Here is a 27,135-nt window from a genome sequence, read left to right as displayed (position 1 = left end):
GTATCTTCCTAAAGTGGTCTGATCATGAGTGTTTTTGAAAGCCTTTCTTAATATTAAGGGGCCGAATTATCAAGCTCCAAATAGAAACCGCTACTCCATAATTGATCCGCCTGTTCTGAGGCTGCGGTCTTCAATCCACCCGATCCTATGCGATCAGGCTGATTGACACCCCCTGTTAGCGGTCGATTGGCCGCAAATCTGCAGGGGTAGCATTGCACAAGCAGTTCACAAGAACTGCTTATGTAATGATAAATGCCGACAGTGTATGCTGTCTGCATTTATCGATGTGCTGCGGACATGATACGCTACATTGTATCACATCTGCTCGCACATTAATAAATAGGTCCCTATAAACGCGTTCACTCAGTGTCTTCGCTAATGGTTTTGAGGTATGACCTACATAATGTTTCTTACATGAGCATTCTAACACATACACTACATAATGTGAGTTATATGTAATAAGTTGTTCTATATCAAAAAAAAATCTTATCTGTACCAAAAATGTTTAACTATTTTTTTTAATTCCAAATGAATTGCATCATAGTCTACATCTATAAAAACCCTTTTCTTTATTATTTAGACAATTCAATAGCTTTCCTTCAGATCTTAAAAAAAAACTCCTAGTCAGTTTATGTGTAAAATTAGGAGTCTTTCTAAAATATATTTTAGGTTTATCCTTCAAAATTATAAACTTATAGCCTCTGCTCAATAGTTAGGCAAATTGTACGCGGTTCTGGAGTATATAAAACATTTAAATACACAAAAAAAAAGAAATACAAAGACTCCAAAGTAGAACTCTTGCCTTTAAACTATTAGTTTTATTAACTAGGGACAGATTCCAACTTAAAAAATGAATAAAAGCTCTGATATATGTTGGTTAATATTTATTAACACGTATCACACATTAGCGAATGTAAATGCCATCCAAAGAACAAACCTCACAATTTATAATATTGCTATATTGCACATACCTCACAATATCGAAATTGTACATCACAGGCTGCGGGTAAGGAGGAAAAAACAGAGTATCTTGAAAAGTCAGTTAATGCAACAGAAGATACTAAGCTCAGTTCATAGTCCTCATTGTCCCTCTCTATCCGGAATTCGCTGTATTCCTCTATGTTAATCTTGTATGCCACTCAACAGTGTCCCCCAATATCCAAGAATAGGCGCATCCATAGTGTACTTGAACCCCACAATGTGCAGCCGACATACTCAGTGATGATCTTACTGGGGAGGGCGGTGCTCTCTACACGTAGCCCGCAGCTGAACACCCTCTACCAATCCAAACTGTTGAGAATCTAGGTATTTAGTTTCCATGGAAGGCATCTCTCATCTCTCTGGGACTTCCAGGTTCTGGTCTTTTTCTTATAGAATTTTGTGAGTTCAGCCCCTGTAAAGTCTGCACTACTTCTCTCCAAACTAGAAAATCTTTGCTTATCAGGCCCATAGAAAGTAATGAAGCTCTCTGGGAAACTGAAGCTGGCAGTTTTTCACTTTTATTTAAAAATAAATAAAAAAATCATTAAAATTATGGTGGAGATAAAAGCTTGAGATTAAAAGCCCATTAGGGGACCGCTGTGTGTTAACACAGTATTAAAAGCAAAAAGCCTGAGATGTTGCATATCTAATTTGCATATCTTACCCAGAATCCTCTTGTGCATTAGTAACAATGTATATGGAGTTTTACTGGGTAAAGGCAAGCGGGGATACTTGCCTAGATGTGCTAATTGCTTGTGCAATAATTTCTATTGATTTAAAAAAAATACTAAGAGCAGTGTAATTTGTAAAAGATCCAAATAGATATACAAAGTATGATCCTAATTTGTTAAAGTTGCACAGAAACTGTGAAAGCATAATCAGAATTTGTAAAATTACAATCCTAAGTATACTGCTGTTAGCATGTGTTGTCTTTCTCCAGGAGGGGGGCTTTCAGAGCTAATTTGTTTTCCCTCAAACCCCCCAATCTCAGCTCCCTTGAGCCCTATAAATACCCAAAACCCACTGCTTGAAAGGCAATTATTATATAAAATTATGTAAACTTTAAAAAATAAAATAATGATTTTAACATATTTACATTTATAGTAGGCCATCAACAAGGCCTAGAGATCACCATGACCCATTTTTATAAAGCCCCTTAAGCCCCTCATTTAAAAAAGCCCCTATGTATGTTTTCAGGCTCGCCGGAAACAGGAGTTAAGAAGCAGCGTTCTTAAGACCGCTGCTCCTTAACTCGTCTGCTTCCTATGAGGCTGCGGACATCAATCCGCCTGATCGCATACGATTGGGTTAATTGACACCCCCTGCAGGGGGCGGCATTGCACAAGCAGTTCACTAGAACTTCCTCATCTACTAACTATTTATACGAGTAAAAGGAGTTAGTTAGCTCCATCCAGTTCTTGCTGAGCTGCTTCACAGGATATTTATACCCTATTCTAGAATATATAATCAGGCCTCAAAATTTCAAGTCCTAAAATACTAGCCAGGACAAAATATTACTCGCCACTTCTAATCCCACCCACACCACACCCATTACTTTACCCCATTTGCATATGTTAAGCCATTGTGAAACATTTTGCAATATTGTTTTTATTTTATACCATAACAAATTAAATAATGCTACATACAGTAATACATTAACAAAAATAAGTTCATAGCAGCTAGAAACATTAACTAGAGGTTCTGGGGAAGGCAACAGCTGGATAGAAAAAAGGAAGTTGTTGAATTTAGAGAGTGCAGAGAATCCTGACAGTCATGAAAGGTCATAGCAGACCTGGAGATTTTTTTTTTTTATAATAATTATCATATCTTCTTTCTCGCTCTTAACTATCTTTCTTGACTCCCTCCTCACCTTCAATCTCTCTTTTTACCCTGTCTTCTCTCTCAGGTCATATATTTTTTTTTACACTCTTTCTTTCCCCTCTCTCATATCTCTTCATTTTTTTCTTCATTCTCTCTTAACGCTACCTTCTTCTCCACTTTCACTTTTCCTCTCCAATCTCTCTCTCTCTGCCCCATTTACCCTCTCATAAGTAACAGTGTAAACACTAATGGGGTCCCTACAGCCCTATAGGAATAACATATCCTTGCCCTTTCATGGATGTATAATATCAATTTAGATAATAGTTTTAACATATAGCCCAAAATATGTTTTTGTCAGTGCTGCAATAGGAATGTACATTCTGCAAATACAATGTACCAACTTTGCTACTTACAACATTCCACCAGACTTCAGACTCAACATTCACTCGCCACCATTAAATTTCCCCTCGCCAATGGCGAGTGAAAATTTTGAGCCCTGATATAATACAAAGGGCACATACCCAACTGTGGCTATAGTACAATAAAACAAATTACCTTACCACAAGGTGTGCAACTTTATCACAAGGTGTGGACTACTTTATCAGCTGGAAGCTCTGGAGTATTGCTCAAGATATGCATGTCGCAATCAGTAGAAGGTATAATTCAAGACAGTCTTACAATGTGCAGATTAAGGGATCACAAATTATATTAGTCTATATTTTAAGATAATGGCAGAGCTATGTTAACACTTAACTAAAGGCACAGAGCAACAGAGTTGTGAATATCAATATCAGCTATAGGTTGTGAGCACCAAAGGTTTAGTTGTGAAACCTTAGCTATACAAGATAACAAACTTAGATGTATTCCCTGCACCTGGTATGGTAAATAGAATGTTCTGCATCAGAGTGGACCTACCATTGAAAGGTAATCAGTATACATATTGAAAGACCGTACAAAAGGGTAATATGGACAGTCTGGGTACTCTATTCTAAGTAGCATGAGTCCCCAATCAAAATGCTTGTTTACAGCATGTTAAAGGGACATTAAACCCAAAAAAATGTTTTAATGATTCAGATAGAGAATATAATTTTAAACAACTTTCTAATTTACTTCTAATATCTAATTTGCTTCAATCTTTACATATTCTTTGTTGAAGATAAAAACAATGCACATGGGTGAGCCAGTCACACAAGGCATCTAAGTGAAGCCATCAATCAACAACCACTGAGCCTATCTAGATATGTTTTTCAGCAAATGATATCAAGGGAATTAAGCAAATTAGATAATAGAAGTAAATTAGAAAGTGGTTTTAAATTGCATGTTCTTTCTAAATCATGAAAGGAAAACAAATATGCTCAGTAGCTTCTGATTGGTGGCTGCACATAGATGCCTTGTGTGATTGGCTCACCAATGTGCATTGCTATTTCTTTAACAAAGGATATCTAAAGATTGCAGCAAATTAGATAATAGAAGTAAATTGGAATGTTGTTTAAAATTGTATTCTCTATCTGAATCATGAAAGAAAAATTTAGGGTTTAGTGGCCCTTTAAAAAGCAGAATGAATTTTACAGATCAAGCACTTATTGTGCCTTACATATCTTTAAGTAACATTTCCCCATGGACACCACTCCAGGCTGCTGTCAATAAGTGGATCCTGAAACCTCTCCTGAAATAGCTGCTCTGTAGTCCTCTGCGGGACTAGAGGCACAGGACAGTTTTCATTCACCATCTTAGCCTCTGCAACAGGAATCAGGACATTGTCCCACTGTGGCCTAGATAACAAGTGTAGCTCAAACGTATTAGCGCTATTGTGCACTGACACCACTCAAGTTAATTGAATAGTTATTTTATTTTTGAGCTCATATTACAAGTTGAAAGTAGTATATTAGCGCTTAAGCAAAAAGCCTAGAGCGTGCTAAAATCTTAATGTCCGATAATGCCGGTGCGCTTACGTCCCTCACATACTAGGATTCTATGAGGGCACTCTGAAAATCTCATGTAGGCTATTGAACAAGCACTAAGCTGAAAGTGCTCTAAGGTTTGAAGGTTGTTTCAGCTTTACCCTTTTCCAAGTCAAACAGGACAAATAGGCCTCTATTTATCAAGGTTTGGCGGACCTGCTCTGACAGTGCGGATCAGGTCCGCCAGACCTTGCTGAATACGGAGAGCAATACGCTCTCCGTATTCAGCACTGCACCAGCAGCTCACAAGAGCTGCTGGTGCAACGCCGCCCCCTGCAGACTCGCGGCCAATGGGCCGCTAGCAGGGGGGTGTCAATCAACCCGATTGTACTCGATCGGGTTGATTTCCGGCGATGTCTGTCCGCCTGCTCAGGGCAGGCGGACAGGTTATGGAGCAGCGGTCTTTGTGACCGCTGCTTCATAACTGCTGTTTCTGGCGAGTCTTTCGGAGCTTGATAGATAGGCCCCATTGTATTTATATTTCCAAAACCAGTCCAATCTATTTGTATTTCCAGAACCAGTCCAATCTAATCAAGTCTCTTCTGCAATCAGTTTTGCCCCATTCAGTCTATTCTTCTTCCAGTGTTTACAGGTTATGTCTATCATATTGCATATAAATGTTTTAACGTAAAGGAAAGCTTTTTCCCAAAACAAAAGTGAGTACATAGCAAGTTTTTCATATACAGAAAGTGTCTTGCAACAACAGCCCGCAAAATAATTAAAATCCCTGTAACTTAACTTCTTAAAGGACCACTCAATGCAGTAGAATTGCATAATTAACAAGTGCATAATAAAAACACAATGATTTAAAACCTGCTCTGCAATTTAAATAAGCAGTAGATTTTTTTCTGACGAATATTCTTTTTGTCCTATTTTCCGGCCCCCTGTATCATGTGACAGACATCAGCCAATAACAGACTAGTATACGTATACCCTGTGAGCTTGTGCAAATGCTTAGTAGGATCTTGTTCCCAAGAAAGTGTAAATATAAAAAGACTGAGCAAAATTTGATAATGGAAGTAAATTGAAAAATGTCTTAAAACTGTGTGCTCTATCTGAATCACAATTTTGACTTGAGTGTCCCTTTAAAGGGACCCTTTAAAGGGATTTTCATTAAAGGGATATATATGTTAAACAATAGTGATGTCGCAAATAGTTCCCCGGCGAATAGTTCCCGGCGAACATAGCTTGTTCGTGTTCGCCGTGGTGGGCGAACATATGCGATGTTCGATCCGCCCCCTATTCATCATCATTGAGTAAACTTTGACCCTGTATCTCACAGTCTGCAGACACATTTCAGCCAATCAGCAGCAGACACTCCCTCCCAGATCCTCCCAGCTCCTGGACAGCAGCCATTTTAGATTCATTCTGATCCTGCATTCTTTGTGAGAGGAGGGATAGTGTAGCTGCTGCTGATTTTATAGGGAAATTGATAGCTAGGCTAGTGTATTCAGTGTCCACTACAGTCCTGAAGGATTCATCTGATCTCTGCTGTAAGGACAGCACTAGAACATCAGTTTGTTTGTTTTTTTGTTTTTTGCCTGTGTAATTTTGACTGTGAAATATCAGTCTGCTAGTGTAATCTAATTGCAGTTGCCTGCCTGCAGTGCCACCACTCATATCTGTTGTAACAGTAGTGTAAATTTAAAAAAAAAAAATTTGACTGTGAAACATCAGTCTGCTAGTGTAATCTAATAGCAGTTGCCTGCCAGCGTGTGTGCCAGGCCCACTTGCCAACTAGTGCCACCACTCATATCTGTTGTAACAGTAGTGTAAATTTTTTTAAAAAAAACTTTTTTGACTGTGAAACATCAGTCTGCTAGTGTTATCTAATTGCAATTGCCTGCCTACCTGCCTACCTGCCAGCGTGTGTGCCAGGCCCACTTGCTAAGTGCCACCACTCATATCTGTTGTAACAGTAGTGTAAATTTAAAAAAAAAAAAACTTTTTTGACTGTGAAACATCAGTCTGCTAGTGTAATCTAATTGCAGTTGCCTGCCTGCCAACGTGTGTGCCAGGCCCACTTGCCAACTAGTGCCACCACTCATATCTGTTGTAACAGTAGTGTAAATTAAAAAAAAAAAACTTTTTTGACTGTGAAACATCAGTCTGCTAGTGTAATCTAATTGCAGTTGCCTGCCTGCCAGCGTGTGTGCCAGGCCCACTTGCCAACTAGTGCCACCACTCATATCTGTTGTAACAGTAGTGTAAATTTTGTAAAAAAAAACTTTTTTGACTGTGAAACATCAGTCTGCTAGTGTAATCTAATTGCAGTTGCCTGCCTGCCAACGTGTGTGCCCAGCCCACTTGCCCAGTGCCACCACTCATATCTGGTGTAACAGTAGTGTAAATAATTTAAAAAAAAAAAAACTTTTTTGACTGTGAAACATCAGTCTGCTAGTGTAATCTAATTGCAGTTGCCTGCCTGCTAGCGTGTGTGCCAGGCCCACTTGCCCAGTGCCACCACCCATATCTGGTGTAACAGTAGTGTAAATAATTTTTAAAAAAAAAACTTTTTTGACTGTGAAACATCAGTCTGCTAGTGTAATTCTAATTGCATTTGCCTGCCTGCCAACGTGTGTGCCCGGCCCACTTGCCCAGTGCCACCACTCATATCCCCAAATTTGAAGTAGGAGGACCGACCAAGCATCTTTTTCCTTCTCCCGGTTCCTAAAATCCATGCCATATACACGTCCCCTGGCACAGCAACTGCCTCTGGGAACCTTACCATGGGTCACAGACCGCACATCTTGTAATTCTCTGTCTGGGAAATTATATATCTATCAAATCTATCTATTTATCTATCTATCTATCTATCGTATCTATCAAATGTATATTGCATCTATAGATCTATCTAATCTATGTATCTATCAAATCTATCTATCTCGTGGTTGTGCAAATGGACTGTTTGCGGTTGTTTGCGGTGCGTTAAACGGGGAGTTTGGTCTGTCACTGTGAAGCAGGTGTAACCCTTACACTACCTGATCGATACAACATCATACCTGATGTTTTAAAGCACGTTATGCCAAACAATTTAGGAATGTTAGGTTATTTTGCCCTTTATGTATTAAAACCAGACTCTGCATCAACTATGTAATTTTCCGTGGGAGTTTTGCCATGGATCCCCCTCCGGCATGCCACAGTCCAGGTGTTAGTCCCCTTGAAGCAACTTTTCCATCACTATTGTGGCCAGAAAGAGTCCCTGTGGGTTTTAAAATTCGCCTGCCTATTGAAGTCAATGGCGGTTCGCTCGGTTCGCCCGTTCGCGAACAGTTGCGGAAGTTCAAGTCCGCCGTTCGTGAACTGAAAATTTTAAGTTCGCGACATCACTATTAAACATGTGTATATATAGTGAATATATGTATGCATACTGAAAACTATATATCTTTACTGCTTATATATGTTCTCTACTAAGCAATATTAATATTATTAATATTGATTAATAATTTGTGTATGGAATCATGAACATTTTCCCATCCATTACATATACTATATTCCACAGAAAAAAATTATCTTCCATTTAATATGTATAAATATGCTTGATAAAAAAACTTTCTTCCATATATTTTCCATGTATTTTGTTTTGAATATATTCAAGCATAAACACTTGACTTCAGGTTCACCTATAGTGCTACATTTTCCAGCCCTATTATGTGTTGCGCAACACACAACTCACAATTGTGCTGTGAGTAATAATAATGCACCCTGTGCTATCGATTCAAATTATAGGGCTTGCTAAAAAAAAAATGTCAGCCACGTTAAAATTCTCTGGTTAAACTTTTTTTCCCCATTTACTTGATCATGCTCTGGAGTAGCAATAAATAAACAAAAGATATGTAGAGTGGTTCCCATTGATAACAATTTCTCTGTGCACTTCTTTAAAAACTTACTTTTGGAAAGCAAAGATTTAAACAGTCTTTGAACTGTATAAAAACAGACCTATACTTTTTTTCTCAAACAAAAGAGGTATGGATTGGAACTGAAGGAAGACTTCCTCTTGCCACCTGACTAGAATTAAATCCCTTGAGTATATGAAGATTCACTGAAAAGATACACGGACATGAAATGCTTAGATCCTTACTAAATACTTCTTGAACATTAACTGATAGATGAGAATCCTTAGGGGTAAATATATTATTGGCCGAATTATGCCTGGAGAACTGAAGTAATGTGTCAGGGCTAGAATAAAAGCTTAACAAAACACATGTAAAATATATTAAAATAAAGTTATCCGTGCATATATTTACATATTAAATGTAAAATAGGTGTTTATTATTAATAAAAATGTTAAAGAGACAGTCTACACCAGAATTGTTATTATTTAAAAAGATAGATAATGCCGTTATTAACCATTACACAGTGATTACCTTGTATCTAAGCCTCTGCAAACTGACCCCTTATTTTAGTTCTTTTGACAGACATCCATTTTAGCCAATCAGAGCTGGCTCACCTGAACTCCACATGCGTGAGCACAGTGTTATCTATATGACACACATGAACTAACACCCTCTACTGGTGAAAAACTGTCAAAATGCCCTGAGAGACGAGGCGGCCTTCAAGGGCTTAGAAATAAGCATAAGAACATCCTAGGTTTTGCTTTCAACTAAGAATACCAAGAGAACAAAGCAAAATTGGAGATAAAAGTAAATTGGAAAAATGTTTAAAATTACATTCTCTATCTGAATCATGAAAGTTTATTTTGGACTAGACTGTTCCTTTAAAACATTGAGTTAAAGGGATAATATGTGTATACACAGTCCATACTCATACATATAAACCTTTCTGCCCTTTCCAATCCAACACCTTATATACCATATCCCTTTAAAACAGTGTAAACACACTTTTATTTATAATGTTATACTGAGTGAAGAATAAAACTACTTATATTTCTTAAAGCAATTCAGCTTAATTGACCTTCAGGTTAACACTCCAGTGAAGGCCAGGGCCTGAGTTTTGTGGAGCATCCAATAGAAGTCTATTAGGTGAGGCATTCAGTGGGGTCCCACTATATAACCTCCAGATGTAAGCATCCTAAGACCTTCGCTCACTTTCAACTTGTAATGTAAGTGGAAAAATAAGAACACTATTGATTTAGCTTGAGCTGTGTTAGTGCTCAATAGCCCTAATAGTTTTGCGATCTTCTAATCTAGGTCATAATATATTATTTGAACCTATAATACGTATTTTTTGTTTAAAGCTAAACCTACGTAGGCTCTTATGCTAATTTCTAAGTCCTTGAAGGCTGCCTCAGTATATTTTGACAGTTTTTTTACAGCTTGACAACGCTAGTTCATATGTGCCTTATAGATAAACATTGTGCTCACTCCAATGGAGTTACCTAGGAGTCAGCACTGATTGGCTAGAATGCATGTCTATCAAAAGAACTGAGATAGGGGGCAGTCTGCAGAGACTTAGATACAAGGTAATCACAGTGATGGTTTTGCAAAACTGGAGAATGGGTAATAAAGGGATTATCTATCTTTTTAAACAATAACAATTATGTAGTAGACTGTCCCTTTTAACATATCAAATTATACACTCAATAATGATGTTGGCTACCATTTTCATTTCCTAACAAACGATAAATATTTAATTTTTTCATGTCCTTCTTACAAGCTTATATATATGGGACCAGTTGCAGAATGCTTCTCTGGTATGTAACAATAAGTAATCAAAATTATGTATTGTTTCTAGATTGTCCCTTTAAGCAAGTGTTTTTAGTATTCTATTAAACCCGAAGAATATAGAATCTTTCATGATATTTATACCTACTGCTTTTTATTAAAGATTCTTCCATCTACTATAGTAATGCTAAAAGATTTTTTTAACACACTATAAAAGCATTACAAACATTCTTGAGAGCCTTCATTGTATTTATGTCTACCAAATTTGTCTGAACACAGAAATACTTTCAAATTATTATTTTTTAAATGGTTAAAAAGAAAGAAAGATTTAAAACAGCTTAATCCTATACCATTAAGGTATATTTAGTTATCACTTCTGACAGGCTATTCAATAAATCTACAAAAAAAAAGTAATACAAATGTATTTTGACAAAGCATGTGGGTATGGACTTCCAATCTGTCAGAGCCAAGCAAGGTCTTATATGCTCGGTATTATCTATATATCAGTATTATTTGTTTGAACCAATTCATAAAGCTCAACTCTACAATACTGTGTGTATGTATATACATTTGTAGATCCTATTACAGGTACAAAACCCTTTATCCAAACTGTTTGGGACCAGAAAAGGTTTGGAATTCAGAATATTTGTATAAAAACAACCACAGAAGATTGTGGGGCCTATTTATTATGGTGCGAGCAGACATGATCCAATATTGCGGATCATGTCCGCCGCACATCGATAAATGCCGAAAGCATACGCTCTCTGCATTTATCATTGCACCAGCAGTTCTGGTGAACTGCTAGTGCAATACCGCCCCCTGCAGATTCGCGGCCAATCCGCCGCTAGCAGGGGGTGTCAATCAACCCGATTGTATTCGATCAGGTTGATTTATGTCCGCCGCCTCAGAGCAGACGGACAAATTATGGAGCAGCGGTCTTCTGTTTCCGGCAAGCCTTCACGGGGCATCAAGTTCCATACAGAGCTTGATAAATATACCCCTATGACTTAATAGCAGTGACAAATAGTAATTTTTAATAATTTTATTTTAAAAACATTAATTTTTGGAATAATTATGGATTTTGGAATTCTGTATTTGGGGACTTGTATCTGCACTAGAAATCTTTACAATGCACATGTTCTGCTTTCAGTAACAAAATGTATACCTCACCTGATCCCTATCTTATATTATTTAATCATTATTCCAATTTAGTGCAGGTATGAAAGACCATGACGTTATCATCAGTATTAATGGGAAGATGGTAAGCAGCACAGACGAGGTGAGCGAGGCAGTCCGGAAAAATGAAACATTGTCCATAGTGGTGCGTCGCGGAAATGAAGACATCATCCTCAACGTGGTGCCTGAGGAGATGGGTTAAGATCGCGCCCGCATCTTCCAGCAGTCTTATCAAGATCACTTTTACATCATGTTGAGTTCATTGTGCAGAAAACAGTTAGACTCAGAAACCTTCAATTGTCTCAACCTTTGAACTCTTTGGTTGGCTAGGTATTCAACTTTGCAAATTATTCAGTTTATTACGTAGTTATATCAAATATCCCATTGCTACACAAACTGCAATAGTAAATAAAAATATATAGAAAAAAAATATGTTTGCAGGTTATGTTTAATTAGTGATTCAGTGTTATTTGTTTAGTAATCAGGTTTTTAAAAACTTTATTTTAAGTCTGAACCTAGTTTAGATGCAAACACAAATTTCCAAACATCCCTTTTTGTAATGACATAAAAAGGTGAATAGCTATGGCACTTAAAGAGGGTGAGAACTGAGAAGCTATGGCTTTTAAAGAAGATGAGCACATATGACTTTTAAAGATGAGCATTTATGACATCTAAAGATATAGCAACTGAAAATTATAACACTATAGGAAAGACATTTTTAGTTGCAAAACCAGAAATTCTTGATGTCAAGAAATAGGAAGCATATTATTTGAAATGACATTTTTAATGCAAGTACAACATTTCAAAGAAAATAGACAACAATAAAAACACACTAGAAGATATCCTTAATCATGCTGGCTTCTACAATATATACATATATTATATAGCTTTATAATATTTGAGTAGTGGGTCTATCTTAAGCGTATAAACATATGAATCTTAAAGTATAGAAAAAAGTGTCCCGCATCAAAAAAAAATGTGTAACTATTCTAGAGCTAGGCATAAACAAATGCTTATGAGAATATATATTTTTATATTTTATGTTTTTTATTGTCATTTTTTTTTTAATTAACAAAGATGTTTTTCTGATTAAAGGATTCAACCAAAATAAAAACGTTGTAAATTGTTGAAAAATGAAAATGATGGCTTTGAAGTTAAATAGAAGTGAGGTAAATCATTTTGGGGTTCATTTACTACAAGAAAACAGAATAAAGCATTATATTTTCTCACAATACAAAACTCCAGAGTTCCATTTCTGGTCTAAGCAAGGTCGGCATTCAAAGAATTCCAGATTTTTGCAAAATATATCAAAATAAATGTATGTAAATTGTGTTTTACATCTGTATTGTAATAATATTATATCGTCTGAAAGCCATAGAATTTGAAAATAAAGAACCATTAAACTTTACATTTCAACAACGCATAAAATGTTTCATTATTGCAAGTGAAACATTATTGCAATTTACATTTATTATTTATTTTGCAGCCTTTTCCTTTAAAATACATCTAACAATTGTGCTTGTTTGACTTTCTCCCAGGAAGGCTTAGGTTAATACTTTTAGGCAATTTATGTGAGCTTTTGTTTACTTTTCCTCCCTCCCTAAGCTTCTATGTTGTCACACTTTTAAAAGGTGGATTATCAGTTTTGCAACAGTCATGATAGGAAAACAATTCTTTGCAATAGTAACTAAGTTAAATTAGTGCTAACCTTCTTAAAGGGACACTGAACCCCAATTTTTTCTTTCATGATTCAGATAGAGCATGCAATTTTAAGCAACTTTCTAATTTACTCCTATTATTAAATTTTCTTCATTCTCTTAGTATCTTTATTTGAAATGCAAGAATGTAAGTTTAGATGCCGGCCCATTTTTGGTGAACACACTCTGTTGTTCTTGCTGATTGGTGGATAAATTCACCCACCAATAAACAAGTGCTTTCCATGGTCCTGAACCAAAAAAAAATAGCTGAGATGCCTCCTTTTTCAAATAAAGAAAGCAAGAGAACAAGGAAAAATGTATAATAGGAGTAAATTAGAAAGTTGCTTAAATGTGCATGCTCTATCGGAATCATGAAAGAAAAAAATTGGGTTCAGTGTCCCTTTAATGTAATTACAAGAGAAAGACTAACACAGTCTGCATGTGTGCAAACAGTTTGTGCTATATCTGAATATTAGTTTGTTATTTGGTTAGCAAGGGTTCTTTTGTTCTGGGGGACAGGGTAATCAGTGAAAAGAATAAACATAAAACAATATACTAATTTGACAAAATAAAGTTGCAGTTTCATTGCAAAACTATTATTATATATGCTGATATGTTGATAATCATGTAGTTTACAATTTGTGTTTAATGTCCCTTAACTATGCTGTAGTATCTTCAAAAATAAATATATAAATAAATATATATATATATAAATATATATATATATATATATATATATATATATATATATATATATATATATATATATATATATATATATATATATATATATACAAAACACAGAAGGAGACTGCACTCTCAGACTGGACCGGGTACACAACCCATGACCCTACAACATGCACAGCCCTGGGTGCTCAAAAGCACTCACAGGTAGCTGAACCGTCCGCAGAGTCCCAGGCAGTTAACTACAAAACAAATTAACTCAACACACAAAGAAAGTCTAGCACTCACTTGCAAGCACTCAGCTAAGACTAAAAGCAAAACTGAAATAGTTACCGCATCTGGCTAAATGGGAAAAGCCCAGGTACCACGTCAAGGTCTCTCCCAAAACCTGGGTCCCTAATACAGCCAAACAATTGCAAGCTCTCAATCAAACAAATTGGGAACAAGTCAAGGGTGCACAGACTTATGTAATCACCCTAACACGGAAGGGAACTGCACTCTCAGACTGGACCGGGTACACATCCCATGACCCTGCATCATGCACAGCCCTGGGTGCTCAACAGCACTCTCAGGTAGCTGTACCATCCCCAGAGTCTCAGGCAGTTAAACCCAAACAAGTCTGGGTGCAAGGCCCATAGATAAAATTGCAAAACAAATTAACACAACACACAGAGAAAGTCCAGCACTCACTTATAAGCTCTCAACTAAGATTAAAAGCAAAACTGGAAGAGTTAGTTACCGCATCTGGCCAAATGGGACAAGCCCAGGTACCACGTCAAGGTATCTCCCAAAACCTGGGTTCCTAATACAGCCAAACAATGCAAGCTCTCAATCAAACTGTGTTCCCTGTGCATTGCTTGCTACCTGTTTCTGCAATGAAGTTTCCAAGGTGTATGAGGTATGAATTACAACTTATATTTAATGCCCTTTTTTTATATATATTTTTTCTTACATATTTTAAATTGAGATCACTATGCTTTTATTATTATTATTATCAGGTATTTGTAGAGCGCCAACAGATTCCGCAAACATAGTCTGTATACAGGATAGCTTTTGTAGGGATCAAGTGGGTAGAGGGCCCTGCCGAGAGTTTCACTGTTGTAGTCGTCTCTTATGAAGGCGATCTGCAAACAGCTGGGCTCATAGGCTTACATTCTAAGGGGTTCAAGGGGAAAGCAATGGAGTTAGGAAAGGTTAGTGTTGGTTGTATGCATCCTTGAATAGTAAAGTTTTTCGGGAGCGCTTGAAGCTTTTAAAACTAGGGGAGAGTCTTGTGGAGCGAGGCAGGGAGTTCCACAAGATGGGGGCCAGTCTGGAGAAGTCCTGTAAACAGGAATGTGAGGAAGTAACAAGAGAGGAGGAGATCCTGAGCTGATCGAAGGGGACGGGAGGGAGAGTATCTGGAGACAAGTTCTGAAATGTAGGGGGAGCAGTGCAGTTGAGAGCTTTGTATGTCAGCGTGAGGATTTTGTGTTTAATCCTAGAGGCAAGAGGAAGCCAGTGAAGGGATTGGCAGAGAGGTGCAGCAGATGAAGAGCGACGAGTAAGGAAGATGATCCTGGCAGAGGCATTCATAATGGATTGCAAAGGAGCTGTGCGGCAGCTAGGTAGACCAGAGAGGACAGAGTTGCAGTAGTCGAGGCGGGAAAGGATGAGAGAGTGGATTATAATCTTAGTTGTATCTTGTGTAAGGAAATGTCTAATTTTACAGATGTTTTTAAGGTGGAAGAGGCAGGCTTTAGCCAAGGACTGACTGTGAGGAGTGAAGGAAAGATCTGAGTCAAGTGTGCCCCCAAGACATCGGGCATGCGGAGTAGGGGTAATGATGGAATTATCAACAGTTATAGAAATTTTGGGGGTGGAGACATTAGGGAGAAAAATAAGGAGTTCAGTTTTGGAGAGATTTAGCTTAGGGTAGTGAGAGGACATCCAAGATGAGATATGAGAAAGACAGTTAGTGACACGGGTTAGTAAGGAAGGAGGTAGGTCTGGTGCAGAAAGGTAGATTTGGGTGTCATCGGCATATAAATGATATTGAAACCCATGGGACTTTATTAAGGAACCTAATGATGACGTGTAGATTGAAAAGAGAAGGGGACCGAGGACAGAGCCTTGAGGTACCCCAACAGAAAGTGGTAACGGGGCAGAGGATGCTCCAGAGAAGGCTACACTAAATGTACGGTTAGTCAGATAGGAAGAGAACCACGAGAGAGCTGTGTCGCAGATGCCGAAGGATTGGAGGGTTTGGAGCAGAAGAGGGTGGTCAACAGTGTCGGTCAACAATGCTTTCACTTTTAATGCTACTGCCATTCAGAGTTATGATATGTTAAACTATTGTTTTAGTGTGTTACTATGCTATGATTATGTGACTTGTTGCTATGGCACTAATTGATTGCAGGCAGTCCTACTTGATTAGGGGGAGCGTTTTTATGTGTTATATAGTTGCACCCTTGAACAATTACTTTATTCTGTCTGAAGAAGGGGTGAAGACACGAAACTTCACACTTGTGAATAAACACATTTGAAAATCCAATGAGTGCAAGCTACTTCCTTTATATCTATAAACTTTTTGCCTGCTTCCTGGTGGATGATATTGGAGTGAGAGTGCACTTCTCCTTTACATATATATATATATATATATATATATATTTACATATATATATATATACTGTATATATACACACACACATTATAGGGTATATTTATTAATGTGCAAGTGGACATGATACGATGTAGCGTATCATGTCCGCCGCACATCGATAAATGCCAACAGCATACGCTTTATCATTGCACCAGCAGTTCTTGTGAACTGCTGGTGCAATGTCACCCCCTGCAGATTCGCGGCTTATCGGTCGCTAGCAGGGGGTGTCAATCAACCCGATCGTATTCGATCGAGTTGATTTCTGTCCGCGGCCTCAGAGCAGGCGGACAAGTTATGGAGCAGCGGTCTTTAGACCACTGCTTCATAACTTCTGTTTCAACATGCTGCTGGTTAATGCTATATGCATTTTCAGTCCCTGTGCGCAGTATGATGAAGAATGTATTTAGGGAGCAGAGAGTTTTCTTTCTCTGAGAGCATTCAAATTAAAGGGACAGTCTAGACTAAAATTGTTATTGTTTAAAAAGATAGATAATGGTTTGCACAACCAACATTGTTAGATTAATATCCTTTATAACATTTTAAAAACCATTTAAATTTCTGCCTGTTTCAAAGGCTCTATAGACAGCCTCTTAATCCCATGCTTTATTATTTGCTTTTTACAACAGGAGACTACTAGTTCATGTGGGCCATATACAGTGATCAGCATAGAGTACACCCCTTTTGAAAAGTAAGATTTTAATCAATATCTCAGTGAACACAAGAACAATTTCCAGGATTTTGACAAAAGTAAGTTTTATAGAACATTTGTTTAGCTCATTACATGAAACTAAGGTTAATGATATACTGTAACTTAGATTACAAAATCTTCAGGTTTACTCAAAGTAGGTGATGCACAAATGAATACACCCCACAACAAAAACTACTACATCTAGTATTTTGTATGACCTCCATGATTTGTTAAGACAGCACCAAGTCTTCTAGGCATGGAATGAACAAGTTGGCGACATATTGCAACATCTATCTTTTTTCTATTCTTCAAGAACAACCTCTTTTAGAGCCTGGATGCTGGATGGAGAGTGATGCTCAACTTGTCTCTTCAGAATTCCCCATAGGTGTTCGATTGGGTTCAGATCAGGAGACATACTTGGCCACTGCATCACTTTCACCCTGTTCTTCTTCAGAAATGCAACAGTGGCCTTAGATGTGTGTTTTGGATCATTGTCATGTTGGAAAACTGCACAACGACCAAGGGCATGGAGTGATGGTAGCATCTTCTCTTTCAATATAGAGCAGTACATCTGTGAATTCATGATACCATCAATGAAAGGCAGCTCCCCAACACCAGCAGCACTCATGCAGCCCCACAGAAGGACACAGCCACCACTATGTTTCACTGTAGGCACCATGCATTTTTCATTGTACTCCTCACCTTTGCGACACCATCCAGTTTTAAAGCCATCAGTTAAAAAAAATGTATCTTGGTCTCATTACTCCAGAGTACAGAGTCCCAGTAGTCTTCTTATTTTATAGCATGTGTCCTGGCAAATTCTAGGCAGGCTTTTTTGTGCATGGGCTTTAGGAAAGGCTTCCTTCCTGGACGACACCCATGCATGCCATTCTTATGCAGTATATGCTGTAGTGTGTCACGGAAACAGTCACCCAAGTTCTATTTCTTTAGCTAACTGCAGTGAACTTGCATGGCAATTTTCTTCAACCCTTCTCATCAGAAGACGCTCCCGTCGAGGTGTTAACTTGGACGGCCTGGACGTCTCTGTGAGATGGTTGCAGTTCCATCTTTGTTACATTTTTGTATAACATTTTTTTGTATTTTCTGACTGATAAGTAAAGCTTTGCTGCTTTTCTTGTAGCCTTCACCTTTCTTGTGTAACTAAATTATTTTCTTTCTCAGGCCTTGTGACATTTCTTAGGAAAAGTGTTAGGAAAAATACTTTGTTGTTGGTGCAAATTAATAAATCTTGGTTGCCATCAATGGCCCGCATTTGTAGGAGTCTTTTGTAGTATAGTGTCAAATAGAATATGTTGTTTCTGAAAGGTAAGTAAAGGTTTTCTGACAAATCTGTTGGGGTGTACTCATTTATGCTGAGCACTGAAGAAAACAATGTGTTCATGCCCGAGAAGTTATTTAAAGGGACATTAAACACTTTGAGATGGTAATATAAAATGATAAATTGTATATAATAAAACAACTCTGCAATATACTTTCATTATTTATTTTGTCCTCTTTGCCTGTAATTCCATTCTGAAATTGTGAGCTTTTCAGTTCCTGTTAGAAATGGAAGTGCAGAACACTGTTAAATCCAGCACAACCATTGGCTGCACACTCTAGTGACCTATTTATAACTGACCCTAATTGGCCACAGCAGAGAAGGTAACACAAGTTACAACATGGCAGCTCCCAGTGTTTTATAGACACTAAAACGTTACACTTATTTTGTCACTTTTTAAACAACTAATGAAACTTTAAAAAATACATCTACATGTTAGTCATGGACTAATCTTTTCTTTGAATGCATCATTCTATCTAGCATGTATTTAGTGTTTAATGTCCCTTTAAGATTTAGCACAACACAGTACTAAATGCAAGTCAATAGATAATAAATAGTCACAGTCATGTGATCAGGGGGCTGTCAGAAGATGCTTAGATACAAGGTAATCACAGAGGTAAAAAGTATATTAATATAACTGTTGGTTATGCAAAACTGGGGAATGGATAATAAAGGGATTATCTACATTTTAAAACAATAACAATTCTATTGTAGACTGTCCCTTTAAACACTAAATAAATGATAGATCGAATGATGCATTCAAAGAAAAGATTAGTCTGATAATAACATGTAGATGTATTTTTTAAAGTTTGATTACCTGTTTAACCCCTTAACGACACAAGTCGTACAAGGTACGTCGCACACAACCTGGTCTTTAAAGACCAGTCGCTTCCAGCCGCTTTACGGTTATTGCAGTGATGCCTCGATATGGAGGCATCCTGCAATAACATTTTTCCCCCATCCGATGCAGAGAGAGCAACTCTGTGGCCCTCTCTTCACCGGCATCGATGGCCGCAATCGTTGGTGGTTGGGAGCTGACGTGGGAGGCGGGTGGGCGGCCATCGATGAAAGACTAAAGAGAGAGGGGGGCGGGATCGGGGGCGGGGCTGTCGGGAGCATGCACGGGGGCGGCGGGGCGGCGCGTGCACGGGGAGGGAGCGGGTGGGAACCGCTACACTACAGAAAAAACATTTGATATAAGTGGCAGTAAGGGGGGATAAAATCCCTAATAAAAGTAAATCTAAGGGATCTGGGAGCGGGTGGGGGATTGGTCTGTGGGGGGGAAGCTACACTACAGAAAAAAGGGAATTTTTTTTTTAAAAAAAACATTTTTATTTGCAAAAAATGGCTCCCAGTAAGGTAGAGGTGGAGGGTTAGAGAGCTGTTTGGGGGGGATCAGGGAGGTTGGGGGCTAAGGGGGGATCCTACACAGCTGCATATGTAAATAGGCTATACAATTTTTTTTAAAATTTTAAATATACCTTTTATTTTAGTACTGGCAGACTTTCTGCCAGTACTTAAGATAGCGGGGACAATTGTGGGATGGGGGAGGGAAGAGAGCTGTTTGGGAGGATCCTGAGGTGTGATGTGTCAGGTGGGAGGCTGATCTCTACGCTAAAGCTAAAATTAACCCTGCAAGCTCCCTACAAACGACCTAATTAACCCCTGCACTGCTGGGCATAATACACGTGTGGTGCGCAGCGGCATTTAGCGGCCTTATAATTACCAAAAAGCAACGCCAAAGCCATATATGTCTGCTATTTATGAACAAAGGGGATCCCAGAGAAGCATTTACTATCATTTATGCCATACTTGCAAAAGTTGTTTGTAAATAATTTCAGTGAGAAACCTAAAATTGTGAAAAATTTTCCTTTTTTTTTTATTTGATCGCATTTAGCGGTGAAATGGTAGCATGAAATATACCAAGATGGGCCTAGATCAATACTTGGGGTTGTCTACTACACTAAAGCTAAAATTAACCCTAGACGCTCCCTTCATGCTCCCTAATTAACCCCTTCACTGTTGGGCATAATACACGTGTGATGCGCAGTGTCATTTAGCGGCCTTCTAATTACCAAAAAGCAACGCCAAAGTCATATATGTCTGCTATTTCTGAACAAAGGGGATCCCAGAGAAGCATTTACAACCATTTATGCCATAATTGCACAAGTTGTTTGTAAATAATTTCAGTGAGAAACCTAAAGTTTGTGAAAATATTTGGGAAAAAGTGAACAATTTTTTTATATGATTGCATTTGGTAGTGAAATGGTGGCATGAAATATACCAAAATGGGCCTACATCAATACTTTGGGATGTCTTCTAAAAAAAAATATATACATGTCAATGGATATTCAGGGATTCCTGAAAGATATCAGGGTTCCAATGTAACTAGCGCTAATTTTGAAAAAAAGTGGTTTGGAAATAGCAAAGTGCTACTTGTATTTATGGCCCTATAACTTGCAAAAAAAAACAAAGAACATGTAAACATTGGGTGTTTCTAAACTCAGGACAAAATTTAGAAACTATTTAGCATGGGTGTTTTTTGGTGATTGTAGATGTGTAACAGATTGTGGGGGTCAAAGTTAGAAAAAGTGTGCTTTTTTCCATTTTTTCCTCATATTTTATCATTGTTTTTAAAGTAAATGATAAGATATGATGAAAATAATGGTATCTTTAGAAAGTCCATTTAAAGGCGAGAAAAACGGTATATAATATGTATGGGTACAGTAAATGAGTAAGAGGAAAATTACAGCTAAACACAAACACCGCTTCAGGGAAAGAAATTGAAAAATGGCCTTGTCCTTAAGGGGTTAAATATTGACAAAATAAGTGTAAAGTTTTAGTGTATATAAAACAATGGGAGCTGCCATGTTGTAACTTAGGTTACCTACTCTGCTGTGACCAATTAGAGACAGTTATAAATAGGTCACTAGAGTGTGCAGCCAATGGCTGTGTGGAATATAACAGTGTTCTGCACTTCCATTTCTAACAGGAACTGAAAAGCTCACAAGTTCAGAATGGAATTACAGGAAAAGGGGACAAAATAAATAATGAAAGTATATTGTAGAGTTTTTTATATATAAGATTAATCATTTTATATTACAATCGCAAAGTGTTTAATGTCCTTTTAATGTTTAAAATCTAAACTATGACTTTAGAATAATATAATGATCTTTATAATTATACTATATAGCAAAAAATATGTGGACACTTGACTAACACACCATTATGAGCTTGTTGAATATCCCCATCCAAAACCATGGGCATTAATATAGAGCCTTTGTGGCTACTCTTCAGGGAAGGCATCCCACAAGATTTTGGAGTGTATCTGTGAATTTGTGCCCATTCAGGCAAAAAAGTACCATAAGGTCGGGCACTGATGCTGGAAGAGAAGGTCTGGCTCGCAAAAAGCTTTCCAGACAATCCCAGTTGTCCAATGGGGTTGAGATGAGGGTTCATGAGTTCCTCTGCTCCAAATGAATCAATCTATGTCTTCATGGACCCCACTTTGTGAACAGAAAAAGGCCTTGCTCAAACTGTTGCCACAAAGTTGGAAGTATCCAATTGTCTAAAATGCCTTTATACTTTATTTACTCCAGAGAACGTTTCCACTGCTCCAGAGTCCAGTGGTGGCATGCTTTAATCCACCCCAGCTAACACTTGGCATTCTTCTTGTTGATGGGAGGCTTGTGTACAACTAATTGGCCATGGAAACCCATTTCATAAAGCTCCTAAAACACAGTTTTTGTGCTGATTTTGCTTTCAGAGGCAGTTTGGAACTCTGAACTGAGTGATGCAACAGGTTATAGGCAATTTTTATGCTCCATGTGCTTCATCACTCGACACGCCCTGCTCTGTGAGATAGCATGGTCTAACACTTTGTGGCTGGGCTGTTGTTGCTTTTAGACACTTTACAATAATAGCACTCTACCATGGCAGATATAATAAGGCAGAAGTCTTACAAACCCGCTTGTGGCTAAGGTTGCTTCTTATGACAATGCCACTAAAGTCACTATGCTCTTAAAAGGACACTAAACCCAAATTGTTGCTTTCATGATTTAGATAGAGCAAGCAATTTTAAACAACTTTCTAATTTACTGCTATTATCACCAGCAATCAGCAAGCGCTACCCAGGGTGCTGAACCAAAATGGGTTGGCTCATAAGGTTACATTCCTGCTTTTTCAAATAAAGATATCAAGCGAACAAAGAAAAATTGATAATAAGTAAATTAGAACGTTGCTTAAAATTTCATGCTCATTTTAATCATGAAGAAAAAAATATTTGGTTCAGTATCCCTTTATAATACTGGCAATTTTTTTTTGTACATTATGGGCTAGATTACAAGTGGCCTGCTAACATTAGCACACGCAATATAAGAATATCATGGGTGCGTTAATTTGCGTATTACAAGTTGAAAGTAAACGTATTTGCACAAGCGCAGTTAAATTTAAGGTGCGTTGGGTTTGCGCAACTGAAGACCTCGCCTAAACCCTGATGTTTACCCATTATCTCCACCTTTTTGCCTCGTTTAAAAACTCCTCTTCCTCTCTTTCCTCTAAATTTTATTTGCAGATAGAGGGTACAGCTATGGGCACAAGGTTTGCACCTAGCTATGCCAATCTTTTCATGGGTGCCTGAGAAAATGATTTCTTTGGCACCGGCAGCTATGGTGCAAACCTTGTGCTCTACAAAAGGTATAGAGATGACCTTCTACAGTACAACTCCAAAAATCCGGACCCCGGAAATCCGGACAACCCGAGAATCCGGACTCCGGCGCGATCACAACTTCCGGGTGTTGGTTTCTCAAAGCGCATGCAAATTTCAGTGCGGGTGCGGCAAAAAGTGAAATCTGAGCTCCACAACTAGTACATGACCGGTACCTGTGCAGGTATTTAGCATCTTTACACTGCACAGTACCGTTATACAGTACTGTACCACCAATGTCTCCTAAAGTGGATAAACAGAAGCGTAGGAGAAACACTCTAAAATTGAGTGACAAACTTGAAATCATCAAAAAACTTGAATCAGGGGTTAGTGTTTCTGTTCTAATGGAAACATATGACATTGGAAAGTCTACCATTTATGATATAAAAAATGCCAAAAATAAAATTCTACAGTTTACAGCCTCATCTGAGCCTTACAACAAAATTGCAGAAAGAAAAAGTTTACATAAGCCAAAGTTAGAAAATCTTGATAAGGTTTTGCATGAATGGTTTTTGATTAAACGATCAGAAGGTATGGCAATTTCTGGGCCAATGCTTATCACCAAAGCAAAATCTTTTAAGGAGCAAATGAACATTGATTCTGAATGTAACTTTAGCAGTGGGTGGCTTAGGAATTTTAAAATGCGTCATGGTATTAGACAGCTAAATGTTGTTGGAGAAAGGCAGTCAGCTGATACACATGCTGCAGCAGATTATAGTGCAACATTTGAAAAAATTGTCATTGACTATGATCTCACACCTGATCAAATTTACAATGCAGATGAAACAGGTGTTTTCTGGAAATGTCTGCCCACTAAAACTCTGGCTGGAAACCAAGAACGAAATGCTAAAGGTTTTAAGATGAATAAAGAAAGACTTACTGTCCTCACCTGTGCTAATGCTTCTGGACAGCATAAAATCAAGCTTCTGGTGATTGGCAAATATAAGCGACCACGGGCATTTAAAGGAATTTTGCACCTCCCTGTGACTTATAAAGCTCAAAAAAATGCTTGGATGGACAAAGACATTTTTCAAGATTGGTTTGTTAATGATTTTATTCCATCAGTCCGCCAGAACCTAACAAATTTGGGAAAACCTGCTAACACAAAGTGCTTGCTGCTTCTTGACAACTGTAGGGCTCACCCCCATGAATCAAAATTAGTGTCTGATTGTGGAAATATTTTTGCATCTTACTTGCCACCAAATGTTACATCACTAATTCAGCCCATGGACCAAGGAGTCATTAGGAACTTCAAATGCCATTATAAAAATGACTTTATGATGAAAATGTTAAACAAGGATGTTGATTCTATAGAATTTCAACGTAGCTTTACAATAAAAGATGCAGTGTTTTCTCTTGTAACTGCATGGAACACAGTCAAGCCTGTAACTCTTTTAAGAGCTTGGCGAAAGTTATGGCCAAATGTGATGCATGGAGAGCTAGAGTGTGAGGAAAATGAAGATCTTGAAGGGTTCCTTGTAGAGCAGAGAGCATCTGAAGTGAATGAACTCATGCAATCTGTCAAATTAGCCCAGGAAGACAACCCTCTATGCAAACTTAATGAAGAGGACCTAGAAGAGTGGATATGCATTGAAGATGATGTTGAGATTGCAGCCACTTTTACTGATCAAGAAATCATTGACAGCATCACAAATCCAGATCAGACAGAGGAGCACACTTCTGAAAAATCTGATGAAGAAGATGACAGACTTGAAACTGAAAAGGTATCTTGGGCTACTGCTGAAAAATGCATGGAAACCATTGTGAAATTTGTGGAACAAAACCATAGCTTTACACTCCAAGACGTCATGCAAGTGCACATGGTGCAAAATAATTTTATCACAAAGAAATTACAAAGTCGCAGACAATGTGACATACGAAGATATTTACAAAAAACAACAGAAGCATCTGCCATCCAAACTACCAATCAACTGCAGCAGCAAACACTCACAACACTCAATCCACAAACAGATCACCTTGCACAGCAGGAAGAAGAAAACATGTCATATGCAGGTACAGTACTGTACTTTATTTTAATACTGTAAAAATGAAACGCCTTACACAGTGCAGTATTTACTAAAAAAACATCTCTTTTTATCTTTTAAAACAGAGGAAACATCTGCTAATAGCCATCCTGCATCGCAGAAGCTCAGTTCACAAGCGGATCACCAGGTGTAGCAGGTGTTAGCATTCGGTGAACAAGCAGTTCAGCATGTACCGAAGAAATACCTGCAACAGAAAGGAATGTACATATGCATGTGTACAGTACTGTACTCTATTCTAGGCAATTTGTTCATTATTTAGTTACTGCATTAGTTACTGCATTAAAAAAAATTAAAAAAATTAACACATCTCCTTTATTATTTACAAGGTACTGTATTTTAGCATTGATGTCTGAGAATCCGGAAAATCCAAAAATACGGACTGGACAAATCCCCAAGCAGTCCGGATTTTTGGAGTTGTACTGTAATAGTATGGAAAGGCACTGAAAGTGAACTTAAAAATATGTTTGATGAAATGAATAATAATACCTGGGGTTTAAATTTTACATATAGTTATAGTAGAGATTCAGTGGTGTTTCTTGACTTAGAAATAATGAAAGCAGAAAATAAACTTGAAACCAAGACCCATTTTAAAAAGGTCGACTGCAGTAATTATATACATGCAAAGAGTTGCCATCTAGATGTATGGAAAAAGAACATCCCGGTAGGACAATTTTTACGTATAAGAAAGAACTGCTCCAGGATGATAGACTTTGAACAGCAATCTGAAATATTATTGGAAAGATTCAAGGTGAGAGGATACAAAAATGACATCACAGACAAAGCCATAGAGAGAGCTAAGAACACAGATAGAGAGTCCCTGCTAATCTATAAAGAGAAACAAAAAGATACTAATGATAAAATCATGGTTCCTTTTATAACAGACTATAGTGCTGATCAAAATATTATTAAAAGAATAATAAAAAAGCACTGGCACCTGATAAGAGAAGATGACCTTTTAGGGGACAAAATTACCGATAACCCCAGATTTGTTTTCAAAAAGGTAGCAAACCTCAAAACACTTTTGGCACCTAGTGAACTAAAAACTAAAAAGAAAACTATATTAAAACAAAAAGACTTAACTGGGAAAAATATTATGGGTTTCTTTCCATGCTACTCATGTAAGGCATGTGGCCATAGTAATAAATTGAGTAGTATTATAATTAATAATATAGAGAAACCCATTACTATTAAAGAAACTATAAGATGCACTAATAAAAATATAATCTACGTTCTAAAGTGCTCTTGTAACCTCTTTTATTTTGGGGAAACAAAAAGAATGGTAAGGGATCGGATAAGAGAACATATTGGGAACATAAAAAATGGCAGAGATGATACTCATCTATATAAACATTTTAAATCAGTCCATAAAGGCAAAACGAAGGATCTAAAGTATTGGGGTATACAGAAAGTACATAAACATTGGAGAGGTGGGAATATAGAGAAAAAACTATTAATAAAAGAGGCTGAGTTAATCTATAAATATGATACTCTATACCCAAAAGGTCTAAACTCCGAACTAGACCTCTCACCTTTTCTTTTTGATTAATTAGAAATAAGATCAACTCCATACGGGTAGAGACCATCTACATTTTTTTGTTTGATCTCCTAGTCATAACTGACAAACCGCTTCATATGTTATGACTTAAACTCTATGGCCATCTAACTAAGAAAAATTCCAAAAAACTTTTTATGTAATTTTTAAATGTCTGTTGTACATATTTTTATTTTTTATTTACCATACCATAATTACCAATCTTATGAAGAGTACAAATT

At 37.5% G+C, this 27,135-nt stretch overlaps 2 protein-coding genes across 2 annotated transcripts in view; both read left to right on the top strand.

The window, feature by feature from the left end:
- Positions 1-12,991, top strand: part of HTRA4 (HtrA serine peptidase 4) — a 311,700-nt gene extending 298,709 nt beyond the window's left edge. Inside the window, exon 9 of the mRNA XM_053718083.1 lies at positions 11,600-12,991. Coding sequence (XP_053574058.1) covers positions 11,600-11,765 — 166 coding nt within the window. The 3' untranslated portion in view covers positions 11,766-12,991. The remainder of the gene's footprint in view (positions 1-11,599) is intronic.
- Positions 12,992-23,487: 10,496 nt separating this feature from the next.
- Positions 23,488-25,495, top strand: LOC128664606 (jerky protein homolog). The gene is made up of 2 exons (XM_053719423.1): positions 23,488-25,330; positions 25,428-25,495. The coding sequence occupies exons 1-2, from the start codon at positions 23,554-23,556 to the stop codon at positions 25,493-25,495; spliced, it is 1,845 nt and encodes a 614-aa protein (XP_053575398.1). The 5' UTR covers positions 23,488-23,553.
- Positions 25,496-27,135: the final 1,640 nt, after the last annotated feature.

This window comes from Bombina bombina, chromosome 6 (genome assembly GCF_027579735.1).
Source record: "Bombina bombina isolate aBomBom1 chromosome 6, aBomBom1.pri, whole genome shotgun sequence".
In the NCBI taxonomy this organism is placed as follows: domain Eukaryota; kingdom Metazoa; phylum Chordata; class Amphibia; order Anura; family Bombinatoridae; genus Bombina; species Bombina bombina.
The sequence above is the reverse complement of the archived record's forward strand: the minus strand, read 5'-3'. Positions and strand labels throughout refer to the sequence as shown.